The sequence below is a fragment of the Nilaparvata lugens genome, chromosome 12 (genome assembly GCF_014356525.2).
Source record: "Nilaparvata lugens isolate BPH chromosome 12, ASM1435652v1, whole genome shotgun sequence".
Taxonomy (NCBI): Eukaryota; Metazoa; Arthropoda; class Insecta; order Hemiptera; family Delphacidae; genus Nilaparvata; species Nilaparvata lugens.
Window position 1 is genome coordinate 14,924,753 of NC_052515.1, and position 16,268 is coordinate 14,941,020.

The 16,268-nt window shown below is 36.5% G+C and overlaps 2 protein-coding genes across 2 annotated transcripts in view; one reads left to right on the top strand and one right to left on the bottom strand.

The window, feature by feature from the left end:
* Nucleotides 1-12,243, bottom strand: part of LOC111048622 — a 31,136-nt gene extending 18,893 nt beyond the window's left edge. The window contains exons 1-4 of the mRNA XM_039439459.1: nucleotides 12,066-12,243; nucleotides 5,911-6,042; nucleotides 3,884-4,122; nucleotides 1,373-1,634 (exon numbers count right to left, since the gene is read on the bottom strand). Coding sequence (XP_039295393.1) covers nucleotides 1,373-1,634; nucleotides 3,884-4,122; nucleotides 5,911-6,017 — 608 coding nt within the window. The 5' untranslated portion in view covers nucleotides 6,018-6,042; nucleotides 12,066-12,243. The remainder of the gene's footprint in view (nucleotides 1-1,372; nucleotides 1,635-3,883; nucleotides 4,123-5,910; nucleotides 6,043-12,065) is intronic.
* LOC120353922 lies at nucleotides 8,940-10,508 on the top strand. Its single transcript, XM_039439460.1, has one exon. It carries the CDS (start codon nucleotides 8,940-8,942, stop codon nucleotides 10,506-10,508), a length of 1,569 nt encoding a protein of 522 aa, XP_039295394.1.
* Nucleotides 12,244-16,268: the final 4,025 nt, after the last annotated feature.

Here is a 16,268-nt window from a genome sequence, read left to right on the forward strand (position 1 = left end):
GGTAAGAATATTTTATTTAGTTTTGTAACCCGATCAGCTGGATTGAACGTTTCACATTTGTGAGGTTAGGTTGTAGCAAAGTCAACAATACGAAAACAAGTAGGCCTAATGGTGTCTCACTGGTATCACAGCTTGCTTTTCACAAGGACACCACTGGTGTGTTAGGATAAAATCATAGACAACTTATGTAGAATACTCTCCAAATTTTCTCTATGTTGTAACATTCATACTGACAACAATTCTCTCCATATTTTCCCTATGTTAAAGCTGACAACATGAGTGATAGTAAGGCTGGTCACTGACGGTAGGACATACATTATATAAACAGAAGAAGTAGAAGAAGAAGAGGAGGAAGAGGAAGAAGAAGAGAAGAAGGGGAAGAAACATGGATGTACACATGTTCATCATCAGAAATGGGCTTCTATAGTGAGGTCCACGTTATAATAAATGGCAGTGAAGAAAGATAGGAGAGAAACGTTGCCGATACTCTGTCTTGTAAAGGTCTTCTATAGACGGCAGCTGATACAGGTTTATTGATGTAATATTAACGGTTCATTCTGGTTTAAAATAATCAATAATTCTTTATTAAACAAGAAATGATATTTTTCAATAATTTAATAATTAATTTCATAATTTAGATGAAATATTTTGTGGAAAGACGATCTGGCAACATAGCAAAGCGAGAAAGAGATAGCGCTATCAGCTTTGTTGAGTGACAGACCAGGATAGCAATACCATTGCTAATCAAACACTGCCATTATAACGTGTACCTCACTATAACATAATTGAAATTCGGAACGTAAACGACCTCTACCATGGGATATCTTTTTATTTTCATGAATGAGGCCGTTAGAAGAATGGCGGGAGGCGAGGGTTATCTAGTAAACAACACAGAAGAGGCAGGGGGGGGGGGCTTCTGGATAGTTCTAGATCAATCCCGTGAGTTCATCTTGGTGCAGGGCGACGTCGACCAATGACAAGCACGTTCCAGAACCTTCAAATCACTGTGATTGGTCGGGCGTATTCGACACCTCCAGATCCTTCTCGATTGTTCTATAGAGCAATGGTGTGTGTTGCAGTTGGCCAGTTAGTTAAGAAACTACAGTGGAGTGTTCGCTTCTTCTCATTGTGACAAACTAGTGATAAAGTGATAATAGAACTTTGTAGTTGTTTTAACAGTTATTATTCTTGGTGACAGTTATTTATATTAGTTAACATGAGCTTGTAATAATTCGGTGTAATTTGTTAGGTAGTTATCATTTCAGTTGTTTCTAGTTTATTTCCGTGTGTTATAGTGCTGAAAGAAAAATAAATCAAATCAGTATAGATCGCCTCAAGTGTTTTATTAGTGTATAAACCCGCAACATTATGCTATATTTTCTCTATGTTAAGATTAAACTTGAGTGAAAAGAGCACTGACCAGTACTTGACATTGCTAGCAGAGAACATGCGCTTGGAGGCCTGAGTTGTGACTTTGTGCGCATGCTTGTCGGACATGTAAACCACCTCACTGATGCCAGCCTGTATGATGAGCTTGGCGCACTCGTTGCACGGGAATAGAGCCACGTAGATTCGACAGTCCCTCACGTCGGCTGAGTTCTTGTTCAGAATTGCGTTCATTTCGGCGTGACACACTGCAAAATTAACAGTGAAAAGTTGTAATTAACAGATGAAAATCATCAACAATTACTGAGAAATAACATTTATTTATTCATTCATTGTCAAAATACATCATACTCTGAGTTACAGCCATTTAAACGTCGTGTCCTTGTTTAGGATTGCGTTCATTTCGGCGTGGCAAACTACAGAATTAACTGTAAAAAGTTGTAACTGATAGATGAAAATGATTTATTAAATAAAAATACTATGAAATTGTCAAAACCACAGATTTATTGATACTTAGAGGGACCGGTTTCGATTGTTACACCATTGTCCATCTCTGATAAGGAGAGTTTATCAGAGATTGACAATGGTTTAACAAGCGTAACCGGTCTCTCTAAGTATCAATAAATCCGAGGTTTTTGACAATTTATAAGTATTTTAATTTAATATGAACAATTACCCAAATATGAACTTCTCAACTACACGAAAAGTGAAAATGATTACAATCGATCGTTATATATATATATTATATATATATATATATATATATATATATATATATATATCATGTACAAATGTATTGGTATATTGTACATGATACGGTATTATCATACTCTGAGTTACACTCATTTGAATGACTAGTTCTTTTTCAGGATAGTGTTCCTTTTGGCGTGGTACACTACAAAACAAACTGTAAAATGATGCGATTGACAGCTGAAAATAATTTACAATTAAACGATACCATCTATCGAGAAATGGATTAAAAAAATGTTTCAACATTTGATTTCAATAAAAAGCAAACATTTCAGAACAGAATAGGCTACAGTGCACTCATTGGGATATGTCAATAATTATTGTGAGACAGTATCTAAAAACACTTTTGTTAAATAATGTTTTGGTAGCACCAAAATGTTACAAATCTTATGTAAAATTTGATTTAGAGTCCAATAGAAACTTGAATTGGGAGTAGAATTAACTACACGTTTTATGGGAATGTTCAGGAAGAAGGTGGACAAGTGGCTGTACCAGATTGGTTGGGGAGCATCGGAAGAATAAATATTGCTCCTTGTTCCATACTCGTTATGTCTGGCTTGATAATCTTTCAGTTTATGTTCATGTTTCCAAACAAATTATTAGCATTAGAATATTATATAATCTGTAATATAAATTATATGATCTCTTTGACTGTTTTGCCTGTCTGGTCATTCCTTCTGTAGTGAGGTATAATGATAGTGGAGAAAGATAGGAGAACAGCGTTGCCTATTCTCTGCCTTACCACTGTCTTCTTTAAATAATAGTGGCAAGGCAGAGAATAAGCAATGCATTTGTTCTATCTCTCCACTGCCATTATGACGTGGACCTCATTATAAAAATAGTAGGAGGATTCCTAAAATGTTGTACAGTATTTTTACTTTCCTTGCCCTATTACCATAGGTAAGGAAAGTATTGCTTTCCGAAATAAATTAAGGTACCCAAATTTCTAAACGTTTCAAGGTCCCCTGAGTGTGTGTGTGTGTGTGTGTGTGTGTGTGTGTGTTTGTGAGTGTGTGTGTGTATGAGTGTATGTGCGTCTGTGTACACGATATTATTCATCTCCCAATTAACAGAATGACTTGAAATTTGGAACTTAAGGTCCTTACAATATAAGGATCCGACTCGAACAATTTCGATCAAATGCAATTCAAGATGGCGGCTAAAATGGAGAAAAATGTTGTCAAAAACAGGGTTTTTACGATTTTCTCGAAAACGGCTTCAACGATTTTGATTAAATTTATACCTGAAATAGTCATTGATAAGCTCTATCTGCCACAAGTCCCATATCTGTAAAAATTTCAGGAGCTCCGCCCCATCTATACAAAGTTTGATTTTAGATTCCCAATTATGAGGCTTCAGATACAATTTAAACAAAAAAATTGAGTGGAAAAAATTGAGCATTAAAATCTCTACAATTAATGTTCAGTAACATTTTCACCTAAAATTGAAAATAAGCTCGAAATTCGAGAAAATGTGATTATCCAATTGCAAACTATTGATTCTATCAAATGATTCACTATGAAGAGATAGCAGACGTCGCATGTCTCCAGTGGTTTTGTCCTGTCACCAGCTGGCTAAGATCTTTGTTTATAAGTAGACTTGAGATGCGCGTGAACACTGGCGTCAGGTGATCAATTTTCATAACGGCAAGGAAACTTGTGTGAGTGCGCCACACCAGATCTTTTATTTTATAATAGTGTAGTCATATTTTATGGAGAATGAATTTCAATTTAAATAAGTAACTCACCATACAAATACTTGTTCTCCATCTTATTCATCTTGTTCTTTTTGCCCCATGGGAACTGTTTGTCACTGCAGCCTGTGGGCATACCGTTGTACCCAATGCCCACGATTCGGTGGTCCCTGTTGACTATGCAGGCGCCCACCTGTGTGCAGGGGTCCTTGCTGCGTTTCGCCGACAGGAACGCGATTGCCATGAAATACTCGTCCCAATCTATGTAGTCGTCACGTGGAGAGTTCTGGTCTCTGTCGAGGAAAAAGGATAAAAAACTGTTACATGAGTTGGTATTGTTGAAGAGTGCATGTCTCTGTCGAGGAAAAAGAGAGAAAATTGTTACATGAGTTGATGTTTTTGAAGAGTACATGTCTGTGTCGAGGAAAAAAGAGAACAAATTGTTACATGAGTTTGTGATTGTTGAAAAGTTCCGGTCTGTCGAGGAAAAAAGACAGAAAATTGTTACCTATAGTGAGGTCCACGTTATAATGGCAGTGGATGAAGATAGAAGAACAACGTTGATCTAAATTATATTTCTACATTGTTAAAAACAGATTTGGCATTGTTGTGGAGCTAGAAAAGGATAGTACTACCTGCTTTGTCGAATTATAGACAAGGATAGCAACATCAAAATTAATCAAATACTGTCATTATAACGTGGACCTCACTATACATGAGTTGGTATTGTTGAAAAGTACTTGTCTTTGTCGAGGAAAAAAGAGAGAAAATTGTTACATGAGTTTGCGATTGTTGAAAAGTTCGGGTCTGTCGAGGAAAAAAGCGAGAGAATTGTTGGATGAGTCAGTAATTGTTAGAAAAGAGTAAGTGATTGCTATAGTGAGGTCCACGTTATAATGGCAGTGGAGAAAGATAGGAGAAGAACGTTGCCGATCCTCGGTCTTGTCAATGCCTTCTATAGACCGTATCTGATACAGGTTTATTGATGTGATATCAACTGTTCATTCTCGTGTAAAATAATCAATTATATTTAATTAAACAAAAAATTACATGTTTCAATAATTTAATAATAAATTTTTATAATAGGCCTATAGATTAAATATTTTGTTAATTATTAATTCTACATTGTAAGAAGAAGATCTGGCAACAGAGCAAAACGAGAAAGAGATAGCGCTATCCGATTTGTTGAATGACAGACAAGGATAGCAATACCATTGTTAATTAAACAGTGCCATTATAACGTGGACCTCACTATAGGAAGTTTGGGTCTCTGTCAAAAAATAGAGTCTAAATTAGGGAGAGGAATAGAACAAGTTTACATTATTTTCTCCTCTCCCTATCATTATTTTAATGATGAACTTGTTGGTAAGAAATAAATAATATGTCATCAAGTGATATCTTGTGTTACTTTTTTTGTGAATAAAGATCATTTGAATTTGAATTTGAATTTGAAGTTTTGCTTGGATTCTGTAAAGGTTGTGGCTAAGATTAACATAACTTAATATTATATAAAGTTGAAAGCTCTTTAATATTTTTTAGAGAATATATTTTTATTTCAACATTTCAAAGTAGCCCTGTATATTTATGATTTAAAATTTTTCCTCTTATTCACTAGTATCTTCTGGAATGAAATTTTATTGTAGAGAATTTGGCTGTAAACCATATCTTCCCAGATACTTGTTACATTATCCAAGGTTAGCAACAACTTCAAGGTCCACTATAAATTCAAGTGTGAGCTCATATGATGTCAAAGAGATTATTTATTAGCTGGATTCCCAAATACCAGTATCAGTGGAAGTGACCGGCACAGTAAAATATAATTTCAATGAGTTTTGATTGGTCTATTCACACACAGCACGACCGATCGTCACATTAGAGCATATGGAAATAATATTCTCACTCTACCGATCACTTTTACTCATAATTATGAGGGAATTCACCTTATAGTTTCTTAAATTGAAAATATTTTGATGTTCTATCATCTCTTCTTTTCCTTATCCCTACTTCTTCTTTGTGAAGATTTGTGTAAAATATCTTAAACATTCCAAGGATAAAATAAATTTTTGAAGAACTTAAATTACCTTTCACAGATTGTAGTTTTTACTTTCTTCACTGGTGTTTCGTCGAACTCATTAGAATTTCCATTCTTGTCAGGTGTGTCTTTCTTACAAACGTCGAGGTTATCCATGTTTCTTTAATAAAAATAAAAACGTTTGGAAGAAAAACAAGAGTAATTATTATATTTAATTTTGTGTATATTAAAATAAAATAAATTCAATAATTCAAGTATTGGACATTAATTCGTTTAATTGACAGTAAACAAATATGAGTTTAAGTAAATTGATAAGTTTTCTATCAAATCAGAAAATCTTTAAATTTGATGTTCAAGTTAATTTTAAAAATCAATCTTCTATAGGCCTACTGTAACAGTAGAATGTATTTAATAATTTATATCGATTGATACTTGCCAGTTGCAGTTACCTGAAGAAACTTAAATTTATTAGCTTTTTTATTGAGGTTCTGAAGAGACTCAATTTATTAGATTTATATATTGAGGTTAAGCGTAGATCAACAAGTGTTACGTTTTTACAGTAAGATAACCTCAACTTGTAAACGTTTTGCAAATGTTGAACAAACTATATTTATTATTCCCAATCATTATTATATCTGCTACTACCTCCATTGCCAACGCCAACCTTAGTGTTATAACAAGAAAAAGCGTACCAAAAATTGCTTTAAGGTGCAAATTACTGGTAATTTCAAGAAGAAAGTGTTTGTGAGTAACAGATCTTCTAGAGAATTTAATCTAAATAAGTAAGCTGAGCGACGCAACCACAAGGTAAACTGCATGCCATTATTAATTATTGCTTATCTGGATTTCTACGTAACTCAACATGCTGGACAAGCCAACACTACAAGCCCAATATAATTATTTATTCTGAACAAGCCTATTGTGTGAATTATTGGTATACAGCAAGCCTAAGTCTTACCAGAAATTCGAGCTATACGCACTCGATACTACTAAATAGCAAATGACATAACCTATTTCGACTTCAAATCAGTACGAACTCTTCTTGTTCAAGCTTCCTATTCTTTGCAAACCCAGTTCACAAAGCGGTCTACTACCTCTGCAAAGTAACAGTCTATGTCGCCATAGATTTTATTCTTCACAAACTTATATTAGTGTACTAAGATACGATCTCTTTGATGGTAAATAACTTGACTTGGCGACACACCTGGTAAATATAATACCTTGTGTAACCTATTGCAGAATACTCCATCTATAAACGAATTGCAATTAATTGCATGAAAAATTATTCTCGACTGTGTAGGCTGTGATATATATGTATAGGATAAACTATTTCGATCATTATTAAAATTTCTCATAAAATAACTGTGATATTGGCTGTGATATTACCAAAACTTGTGTATTATATATGTATCTCTGCTTTACTCAAATAACTGTTGTGGTGCAGACTTTTAGTCCTATCTTAAAATTCACTCGGAACAGTCAAATACTTTGGAGAAATAATCCAGTTAATTATGGCTAACAAGCATAACCACAGTGACAAAACTCAACAGGATAAAAATTTGCAAGAATATATGTGCCAAACCTGCCAACACTTAGTCCACGATAATGACAAGGCTGTCGCCTGTGACTGTGACATAAGCAAATGGTATCACATAGAATGCATTAATATCACCGACCAACAATATGATTGATGAAGGAGGGGACAACCACTGGTCCGGTGTGGCTGTGTGACAACTGTAAACAACGGATTAACAATGAAGCAACTAATATTTCAATGATGCTGAATGCCACTGTAGACTCCAACGAGGCAGTCAGCAACCAGTTCTGCAAAGGTAACAATGCAAAGGCAAAGAGACAGGACAATCACTATGAGGTTATAATCGAAATGCTGCGGAATGATATGGATGACTTGAAAGAGGAAATCAAACTGCTGAAGAAGGACAGAGAAAGACTCTCTGATACCCTAGCTAGGAAAACTGACACCATATACAAACTGGAAGATATAATTCTGGAATTTACTCAGGGCATACACCCTGAATCAAACTGTCCTGTCAGGAGGAAGACCGAGGATATCACTAAGAGACTGGTGGATGAGCTGGAGCCAAGCATGCACACCAATCACAGAGGGCCTCCGGGAGGTGACCGGCCCATCCAATCTACAGGTGCAGCTCAGGGGGGAACCGAGGAGAGTGCTGGAGAGCTGGTGAATGGGATACACCAAAACATGACGCAGACCGGCCACAGTGGTCCACTGGTAAATGACAAGCCTATACAATCTTTTAATACATCACAAACGGATGCAGAAACTGAAAGTGATCACCCCCTCATTATAGGAGACTCACTTCTCAGAGGAGTGGACGAAATACTGCGCAGTCAAGGAGTGAGCAATGCAGCTGTTGAAGTCATTCCAGGGGGAAAAATCCAGGACATTAGCAGGTTCCTAAAAAACCGAACCCACTTACCTAGCAAAGTAGTGATCAACATAGGAACAAACAACTTAGCCAAAGCAAAGACACCTAATCATGTAATGAGGCCTCTCTGGATGACAATTGAGGCAAATCAAAAAAGATTTCCCAGGACAAACTGGTATATCTGCTCGATTCCGCTCAGGGAGGACTGTAACCAGAGATTTTTGGAAGAGACTAACAAATCATACAAGTTTTTGAGCGAACAGCTGAAAATATCATACTTGGACAACACCCAAAAACTTCACAGGCAGCACCTGGATTGGGATGGCACACACCTTAACAATGACGGTAAAAACATCCTGGTAGCTGCTATATGCAACTAGCTATGCAACATGCTAGCTGCAACGCCCTGCAGCTGGGGAAGAACGAAGGCAGAGATGCTGATGATCCCGAAATTGAGAGCGCGAATATTGTCACGAGAGTCCACATTAACCCGAAAGAGACTAAAAGGCCTTTGAGGAAGGAAGAACAAGCTAAAAACATTACCACGGGAGTCCATTCTGCAGAGTAGCAACAACAGAAAGACATCCAAAAATATCCCAGACAGAATTCAAATAGCTTTGCCGAAACACACAACAATACAGTACAACCAAATGAAAATACAGACCACATGAGATCCAGAAGGGAAGGACAGAATAGCAAAACAAAGGACCTGAAACTCAAGATCTACCACCTGAATATCCAAAGAGGACTACAACAGAAACTTGATAAACTGCAGATTGAACTTCACCTGTATTCTCCCGACCTGGTCATCCTCTCTGAGCATGGCCTGCGGAAAGAGGAGCTCCTTAGTACACACATTCCAGGCTACACTTTGTCAACAAACTTCTGCCGCTCACACCTCATGTGGGGAGGTATAGCCATGTACAAACGGGATAATACAAACCTAAAAATAGATGAAATCATACCTGAAGAATCACTCCAACCTTCTGAACAGACATTTGAGACAATACTTCTGAAAATTCAACTCAAGAAAACCAACCTTATAGTCATAGGCACCTACAGATCACCTGATCCTGGAACGCTTAAGGACTATCTGGAGAAAATGGGAAACCTGCTGCACCAATACTCCTCAAAAAATTTCGAAATAGTAATACTGGGAGATACCAACATAGATACCCTGAAAACTGATGGAAAAAGCTATAAAGAGCTGAAAAACACACTGAATCAGCATGGATGTTTCATTCACAAACTGCCCGCAACTCGAATAACACCTACTTCAGCCACAAGCCTTGACGGATGTTACCACAGCCTGCCACCTGATTACATCAAAGTCACTGTTTACCAAAACCAGATATCCGACCACAATTCAATTCTCTGCCAGATTCAGCATAAAACAGAACCCAGGAGAGTAATGTTCAAATTTGCCAGAAACTACTCAAAAAATAACCTACACAAACTAAAATACAGACTCAGTCAGACTGACTGGGAACAGGTTATAAACCAGGACTTGATAGAGGATAAATATTCAAACTTTGTAAAGATCCTGCGCCTCAACATAGATGAAGCAATGCCCAGAGAACCAAAGAAAATTACATCAACTAAGAACGTGTTCTGGGACAACAATACCATTGCTCTAAAGGATCAAGTACATCAGGCAAATAATAAGTTCATTACTACAGGATCACCAGAGGATAAGCAGAACTTTATAAAACTTAAGAAAATCTATGAACAGGACATCCAAAGAAAGAAAAAATCCTACATTAACAAAAAAATCCAACTAGCTGATAACAGAACCAGAGTACTCTGGAGGATAATAAATGAGGAAAGAAACAGAAGCGGGTTGGGAAAAATGGACAACTTAAGACTCAAGAAAACTAACAAAATGATAGTTGATCCATATCATGTTAGCAACCTCCTCAATTCTGCCTTCACTCAGCCACCCTCTGAGACTGCTTCTGAAAATACCTCTGACCATATCCACCTGGCAAATAATAAACAGGAGCTCAAAGAATTCGAAACCATTCCAATGGCCAAATTAGAGCAACTCCTTAGAAATCTCAAACCTAATAACTCATCAGGACACGACGATATCACTGGCAAGATAATTCGACATTGTGAGCGTGAACTAAAGCTGCCACTCCTTGACATAGTAAATGCGTCAATTTCCCAGGCTGTTTTTCCGCAGAGCATGAAAATCTCAAAAATTTTCCCAAATTCAAGGGAGGTGACAGGTTGAATGCAAAGAACTATCGGCCCATAGCTAACTTGCCTATCACATCAAAGTTGATTGAAAGAGCTGTATATGACCAACTTATTGCATACCTTGAGAACAACAGCCTACTTTCAGCACACCAACACGGATTCAGGAGGGGCCTTGGAACGGTTACAGCGATCTCCGAACTATGTAACAACATCAGCAAACACTGGGAGGAGGGTAAAACTGTTTCAGGTCTTTTTATTGACCTCCAGAAGGCATTCGACACCATTGACCTTGGCCTGCTGAAACGAAAGCTCAAGATATTGAACATCAAAGGGAGAGCCCTACAATGGCTGGAAGACTATCTCCTGAATAGAAAGCAATATGTTGAAATCAACCATCAGAAGAAAAACAGCATAATAAGCTACAGATCCTCTCTAAGGACGGTCTATAAAGGTGTTCCTCAGGGGTCAATACTGGGGCCACTACTATTTCTGATCTATATAAATGACTTCCCCACAGAAATCGACCATAGGAAGAACTGTATTCTCTTTGCAGACGACACCACTATCTTAATACCATATAAAAAGCATGAACACACCGAAGAAGTGGTGGACACAACACTCAACGAAGCAAACGAAATATGCAAAAAACTAAATCTAACCATAAATAAGGATAAAACAGTTCACATTCGCTTCACCCCAAAAATAGAAACATTGAGGACCAAACAAACATAGGCATACCAGCACAGACAAATACTAAATTCCTGGGCATACTGATCGATGATCACCTCAACTGGCAGCACCACATTGAACTGCTTTGCAAAAAACTGTCATCTGCCATCTTTGTAATCCGAAGGATCCGGAATATCACAGAGGAGAAAACTGCATTCATGGCTTACCATTCTCTATTTGCGTCTCATTTAAAGTACGGCATTGTGGCTTGGGGGTCTGCAGCCCAGACGAATATTGATAGAGTTCTGCGATTGCAGAAAAGGGCCCTGAGAACTATCCTAAGAAGAGATATGATGGACCACTGCAAGGCGCTCTTCATCCAGCATAACATATTCACAGTTGTCGCACTCTACATATACGAAGTAACAACCCTGGCTGTGAGGAGTAGCCCAGAATTGAGGGGAAATAGACATGCCCACAACACAAGAAATGGAGCTGACATTGAGCTCCAGCAGCACCGGCTCACAAAATTCAGCAGGTCGCCGGCCTACTCTGGGGCCCGACTCTTCAACCTTCTGCCCAAGGAGCTTAAGGCAATTCAGGACTACGGTGCCTTTACTAGAAGTCTGAAGAACTACCTGATCATGAGACCCTACTATGCACTGTCAGAGTTCATAGACGACCATGCATACCGGCATCACCGACCGTGAATCCCCATTGATTGGGAAGAAATTTGACGATTCCCAGGTCAACGACCATGGAGAAGACTACAAGTAACAAGTAAGTAACAAGTAACTCATTGTAATAAAAGACTTGAAACTTCATACATAATCAATATTCTATTTCTTTCAATACGGATTGACTGCAGTTCCCTAACATAAGAAACTTTTAACATCTGAAAAACTGAATAAAAATTACTTACCGACTATTAATAGTGTAGAGCTGTAGAGTTAGAGTATGAGTTATTACTGAACCAAGTTACAGGTTTTGAGTTTCCTACTTCGTTCTCATGTCACACAAAATAAAAGAAAATAATAATTTATTACAAAAAAAAAAAGAAATATAAATAACCTCCAAATTCAATGCTGCATGTCTCTTGCTTTTGAGCGCGCCTAATTGTAGCGAGATTCGATGGTGAACTTTGGTGTCACATTGTAAAAATTTCATATCAAAATCCTTAGCATAATCAATCATTCAACTTCAATTTATTTTGTCCACTCAAATAAATTGATTCAACCGTCAAAATATTAACCATTATATTTTTATATGATTTTGTCATTGCCATCTCGATCATACTGTTAACTGTTCCAATGAGGATAATGAACTGTTCCAATACTCTGTTACAGAATGTAGTATCTGTTCCATTTCCAAATATTACTATGGAAGTTTTGAATAAATTAGCCTATTATTCTACAAGCATTACAGACCTTCACCTTCCAGTCTTACTATGTTTAGTTAGGACCTTAATAAGTGATGAAAATGTAATTTTATTCAGTATTATACTGTTGATAAAAAGGAAGTGATAAAAAGGTAACAGCTAACAAGAACCGCTATCCATCCGCTACAGTAGCGGTTACCAGGTTTAGTTGGTAGCTCTGTCTTATCACTGTCTCCGCTACCAAAGTCTGCTAGTGAAATTCGCGTTTCTTAGGCGACTCGTAATTGAGCTACTACTGTTCTTCATAAAAGAACTAATTTTCAATTCTTTGGTGGAAATGAACACAAATATTATTATAAATACTTGATTATTTGCAAATTAAAGTTCAGATGTTAGATCATATCCTGACTGATGAATTTGGAAAATATAATATCTACAAAAAAGTCTTTCTCAGTGCATTTAGTCTGGAGTACAACACTATTTGAAGAAAAATTGATTCTACCTCATTAAATTTGACGAATGATGCATGTTTATGAAAAAACACTCTGGTGGACTTTTTAATATTATCAGTCGACAATGTTGCCAATTTATTGTTTTTCACCGTCTACATAATTGGACTATGCTGTAATTCATCCCGGTAAATCTAAACCAATACAGAATTAATAGTTGATTCTTTCTAATAATCTCAATATATTTTATTCGCAAAAATATTAATACCTGAATATTAAAAAAGCTATCATTGCAAGTAAACCGGTGTGTATGTAGGCCTACCAGTTGAACAATTTGGCTAGTTCAGGTCATTGAGAGAATAATTCTTGCCCCTGGCCTTTCCTTACGTAGCCCAGTCAATGAATTGTTATAGAGGGAAAAGCTTGGAAGACAATTTTCGACCCCGCAGTTCTGTTTAGGGTAGTAAGGAGGTAAACATATCAAAAGTCCCCACCCCAGTCCCCCACATTGAATCCGATATAACAATAGGAGGAAAACATTAAGTAGTAAAATAATACATCAAATTGAAGAGAATACAAAGCTCTACAAATCTACGGTGAGCATTCATCTTCACGATGCATTGTTGGAGAGTTGTAGGCCCTGAAACATCAAAAAACCACTTTTTTGAACTCAGGGGACCTCCAAACGTATAGAAATTTAGAAATTGGGGTAGGCCTACCTTAATTTTTTTCGGAAAGCAATACTTTCCTTACCTATGGTAATAGGGCAGGAAAGTATTGCTTTCCGAAAAAAATTAAGGTAATAGGGCAAGGAAAGTAGAAATAGGATTAAAAGCTGTTATTTCAACAATTTTACATTTTTAAGAGCATACCGTACATCTCGAAAACTGTTGGAGATATCACAAATCACCACAGAACAAATATTGAAGACAATTTATCAAGCTTCATTTCTGAATAGTTAGTTATGTCGGTTGAATGCATTTTTCTCAAGATATGAGCGTGTAAGCACACACACACACACATACAGACCAATACCCGAAAACCACTTTTTTGGCCCTATACCATGGGGTATCTTCTTATGCTATTTTTTCTCTATGACAATATTTATTTTTCCTACGGTTACCTTAAAAAGTGACCATTCCTGCACTGATTACAGAACGCAAAGAATCACTATGAGCGTGTAAGCAAAACATTGAAAAATGCAACTTTTAAACCACCCTCATCCCTTTAGCACAAGGGGAAGGGATGGGGGACTTTCGATATGTTCACCCTCTAACTGGTCTCAACAAAGCTGCGAAGTCAAAATTTGTGTTCAAAACCTTCTCTCTAAATTCCTTTGTCAATTGGTCTATTTTTGCATAACTGAAGATCTCACGTTCAACACTGAAGCTGCTGCAACAGTCGTGGGGATGTGCGTAAACATGTGAAATTATACATCAAATTGAAGAGAATTTGATGCTTCATAAACTCATGATCAGCATGGATTTTTCCCATCGATATTCAAAAAGTTATAAGAGCAAAAATTGAAGGAAAATGTGGTTTTATAAAACATTTTACATCTTTTAGAGCGGATACCTCGAAAAGTGGAAGAGATATAGAAAAAGTTGTGAGATCAATGTTGTGGGAAATTATGTAAGCTTTAATTTTCTATAGAATAGTCATGTCTGTAAAATGCATAATTTTGGAGTTAAATTAAAAAATGGTACCTACCTTTGAACCACCCCCACCCCCTTAGCACAGGGGGTAGGGGTGGGGACTTTTTTATATGTTTACCTCCTCACTACCCTGAACAGAACTGCGGGGTCAAAAATTGTCTTCCAAACTTTTCCCTCTATGCCCTTTTTTAAGCATTCATTGCCTGGACGAACATGCGACTGGTAACCAAAATGTTTGAGATGGTACTAGAGCGGCAGTCCTACCTCTCGTCACCAGGACCGATGTTCCTATTCTCATTTTTGGTCAGTGGGCATGCAGAGAGGGGAAAATCATATGAGCAAGTGAGAAAATTGTTCCCACTTCTACCTGCTCACTTCCAGAGTTTCTGGTTTCAGGGCCAGGGAAAAAAAATAAATAAAATTCAAACAGCCTATTTTGATAGTTTGAATCTTGGTTATGACAACTTTTACTGTCAATTAATTTCAATATTACTAATTAATAATTTACAATAATGACCATATTTTTATACTATTAATATTAGGTGCGAGCTTTGCGCCCGGTGCAATATCATGGATAGATGGATGAATAGAATTTTCATTACTATTTTGAAATAATGTGATGAAAAAATTAATATAATTGCATATTTCAAAGTTTTGTCTCAAAATATATCTAAAAAATTGATTGAAATTTAAATTACGGTAACTAATATAAAAAAAAGGTAATAAAAGTCGAAATTCATCGACAAAAAAAAAGTCATTGACCGAGATTCGAACCTAGATCATGTTTGTTATTCACTGAGCTTTGAGTTCTGACTGACGCCTTAACGCTCTCGGCCATTCCGTACTGTTGAACGTTGGGGCCTGACTGATAACCCTTAGCATACACGTAATACTGTAATACTAGACTTTTAAAAAAGTTTACTTCACTCCTAAAAAGCGTACCGTACAACAGACTTTGGCTCATGACTTATATTATTAAAATTAATATTATTATCTGTCTCACAATAAAATTTTCACTCTGAATTAAGTCAGATAACGTAGGCTATGTAGGCTACTATAATGATAGAGTATAGCGCAAATTTGTAGCCGGTTTGCTGGCATTTTCACAACAAAATATTGCTCTGAAAATAGTTAAATCATAGAGAAAACATTCGAAGATTCAATCTTGAGTGGGCCTAATGTTTTCTCTATATGGTTTAATATTGAAGAAAAATTATCTAAAAGTTTTAATAATGAATTACGGAAAAATTACTAGGAATTTTTCAGTCAATGCTGAGTTTCACCAGTAGGCTTACCTTAAACTTCAGATCTGTGCTGTATTTGCTTATTATTATTGTTGATTGTATTGCATTAAGAAGTGGAATTCGATAATAAAAAAGAAACAATTATTACTCTACCTCACTTTTAAATATTGATACAATTATTGTACTTTGAATTCAAATTCGATTCTTCACTTTTAAATACTTGCGATACATACCTTTCTGACAATGGACAATGTAGCCAACATTATATTGTTGAGGCTATGGAGATATATCATCGTATTCTATTGTTTGATATCAAAAACACAATAATAAATATTAAATTATGGAACAGTAACTTATAAAATATATTATTATAGACATAATACCGCGATTCACGATACA

What these genes read in the sequence shown, in the direction of transcription:
- LOC120353922 (XM_039439460.1), top strand. Translation starts at nt 8,940, where the DNA reads ATGAGATCCAGAAGGGAAGGACAGAATAGCAAAACAAAGGACCTGAAA.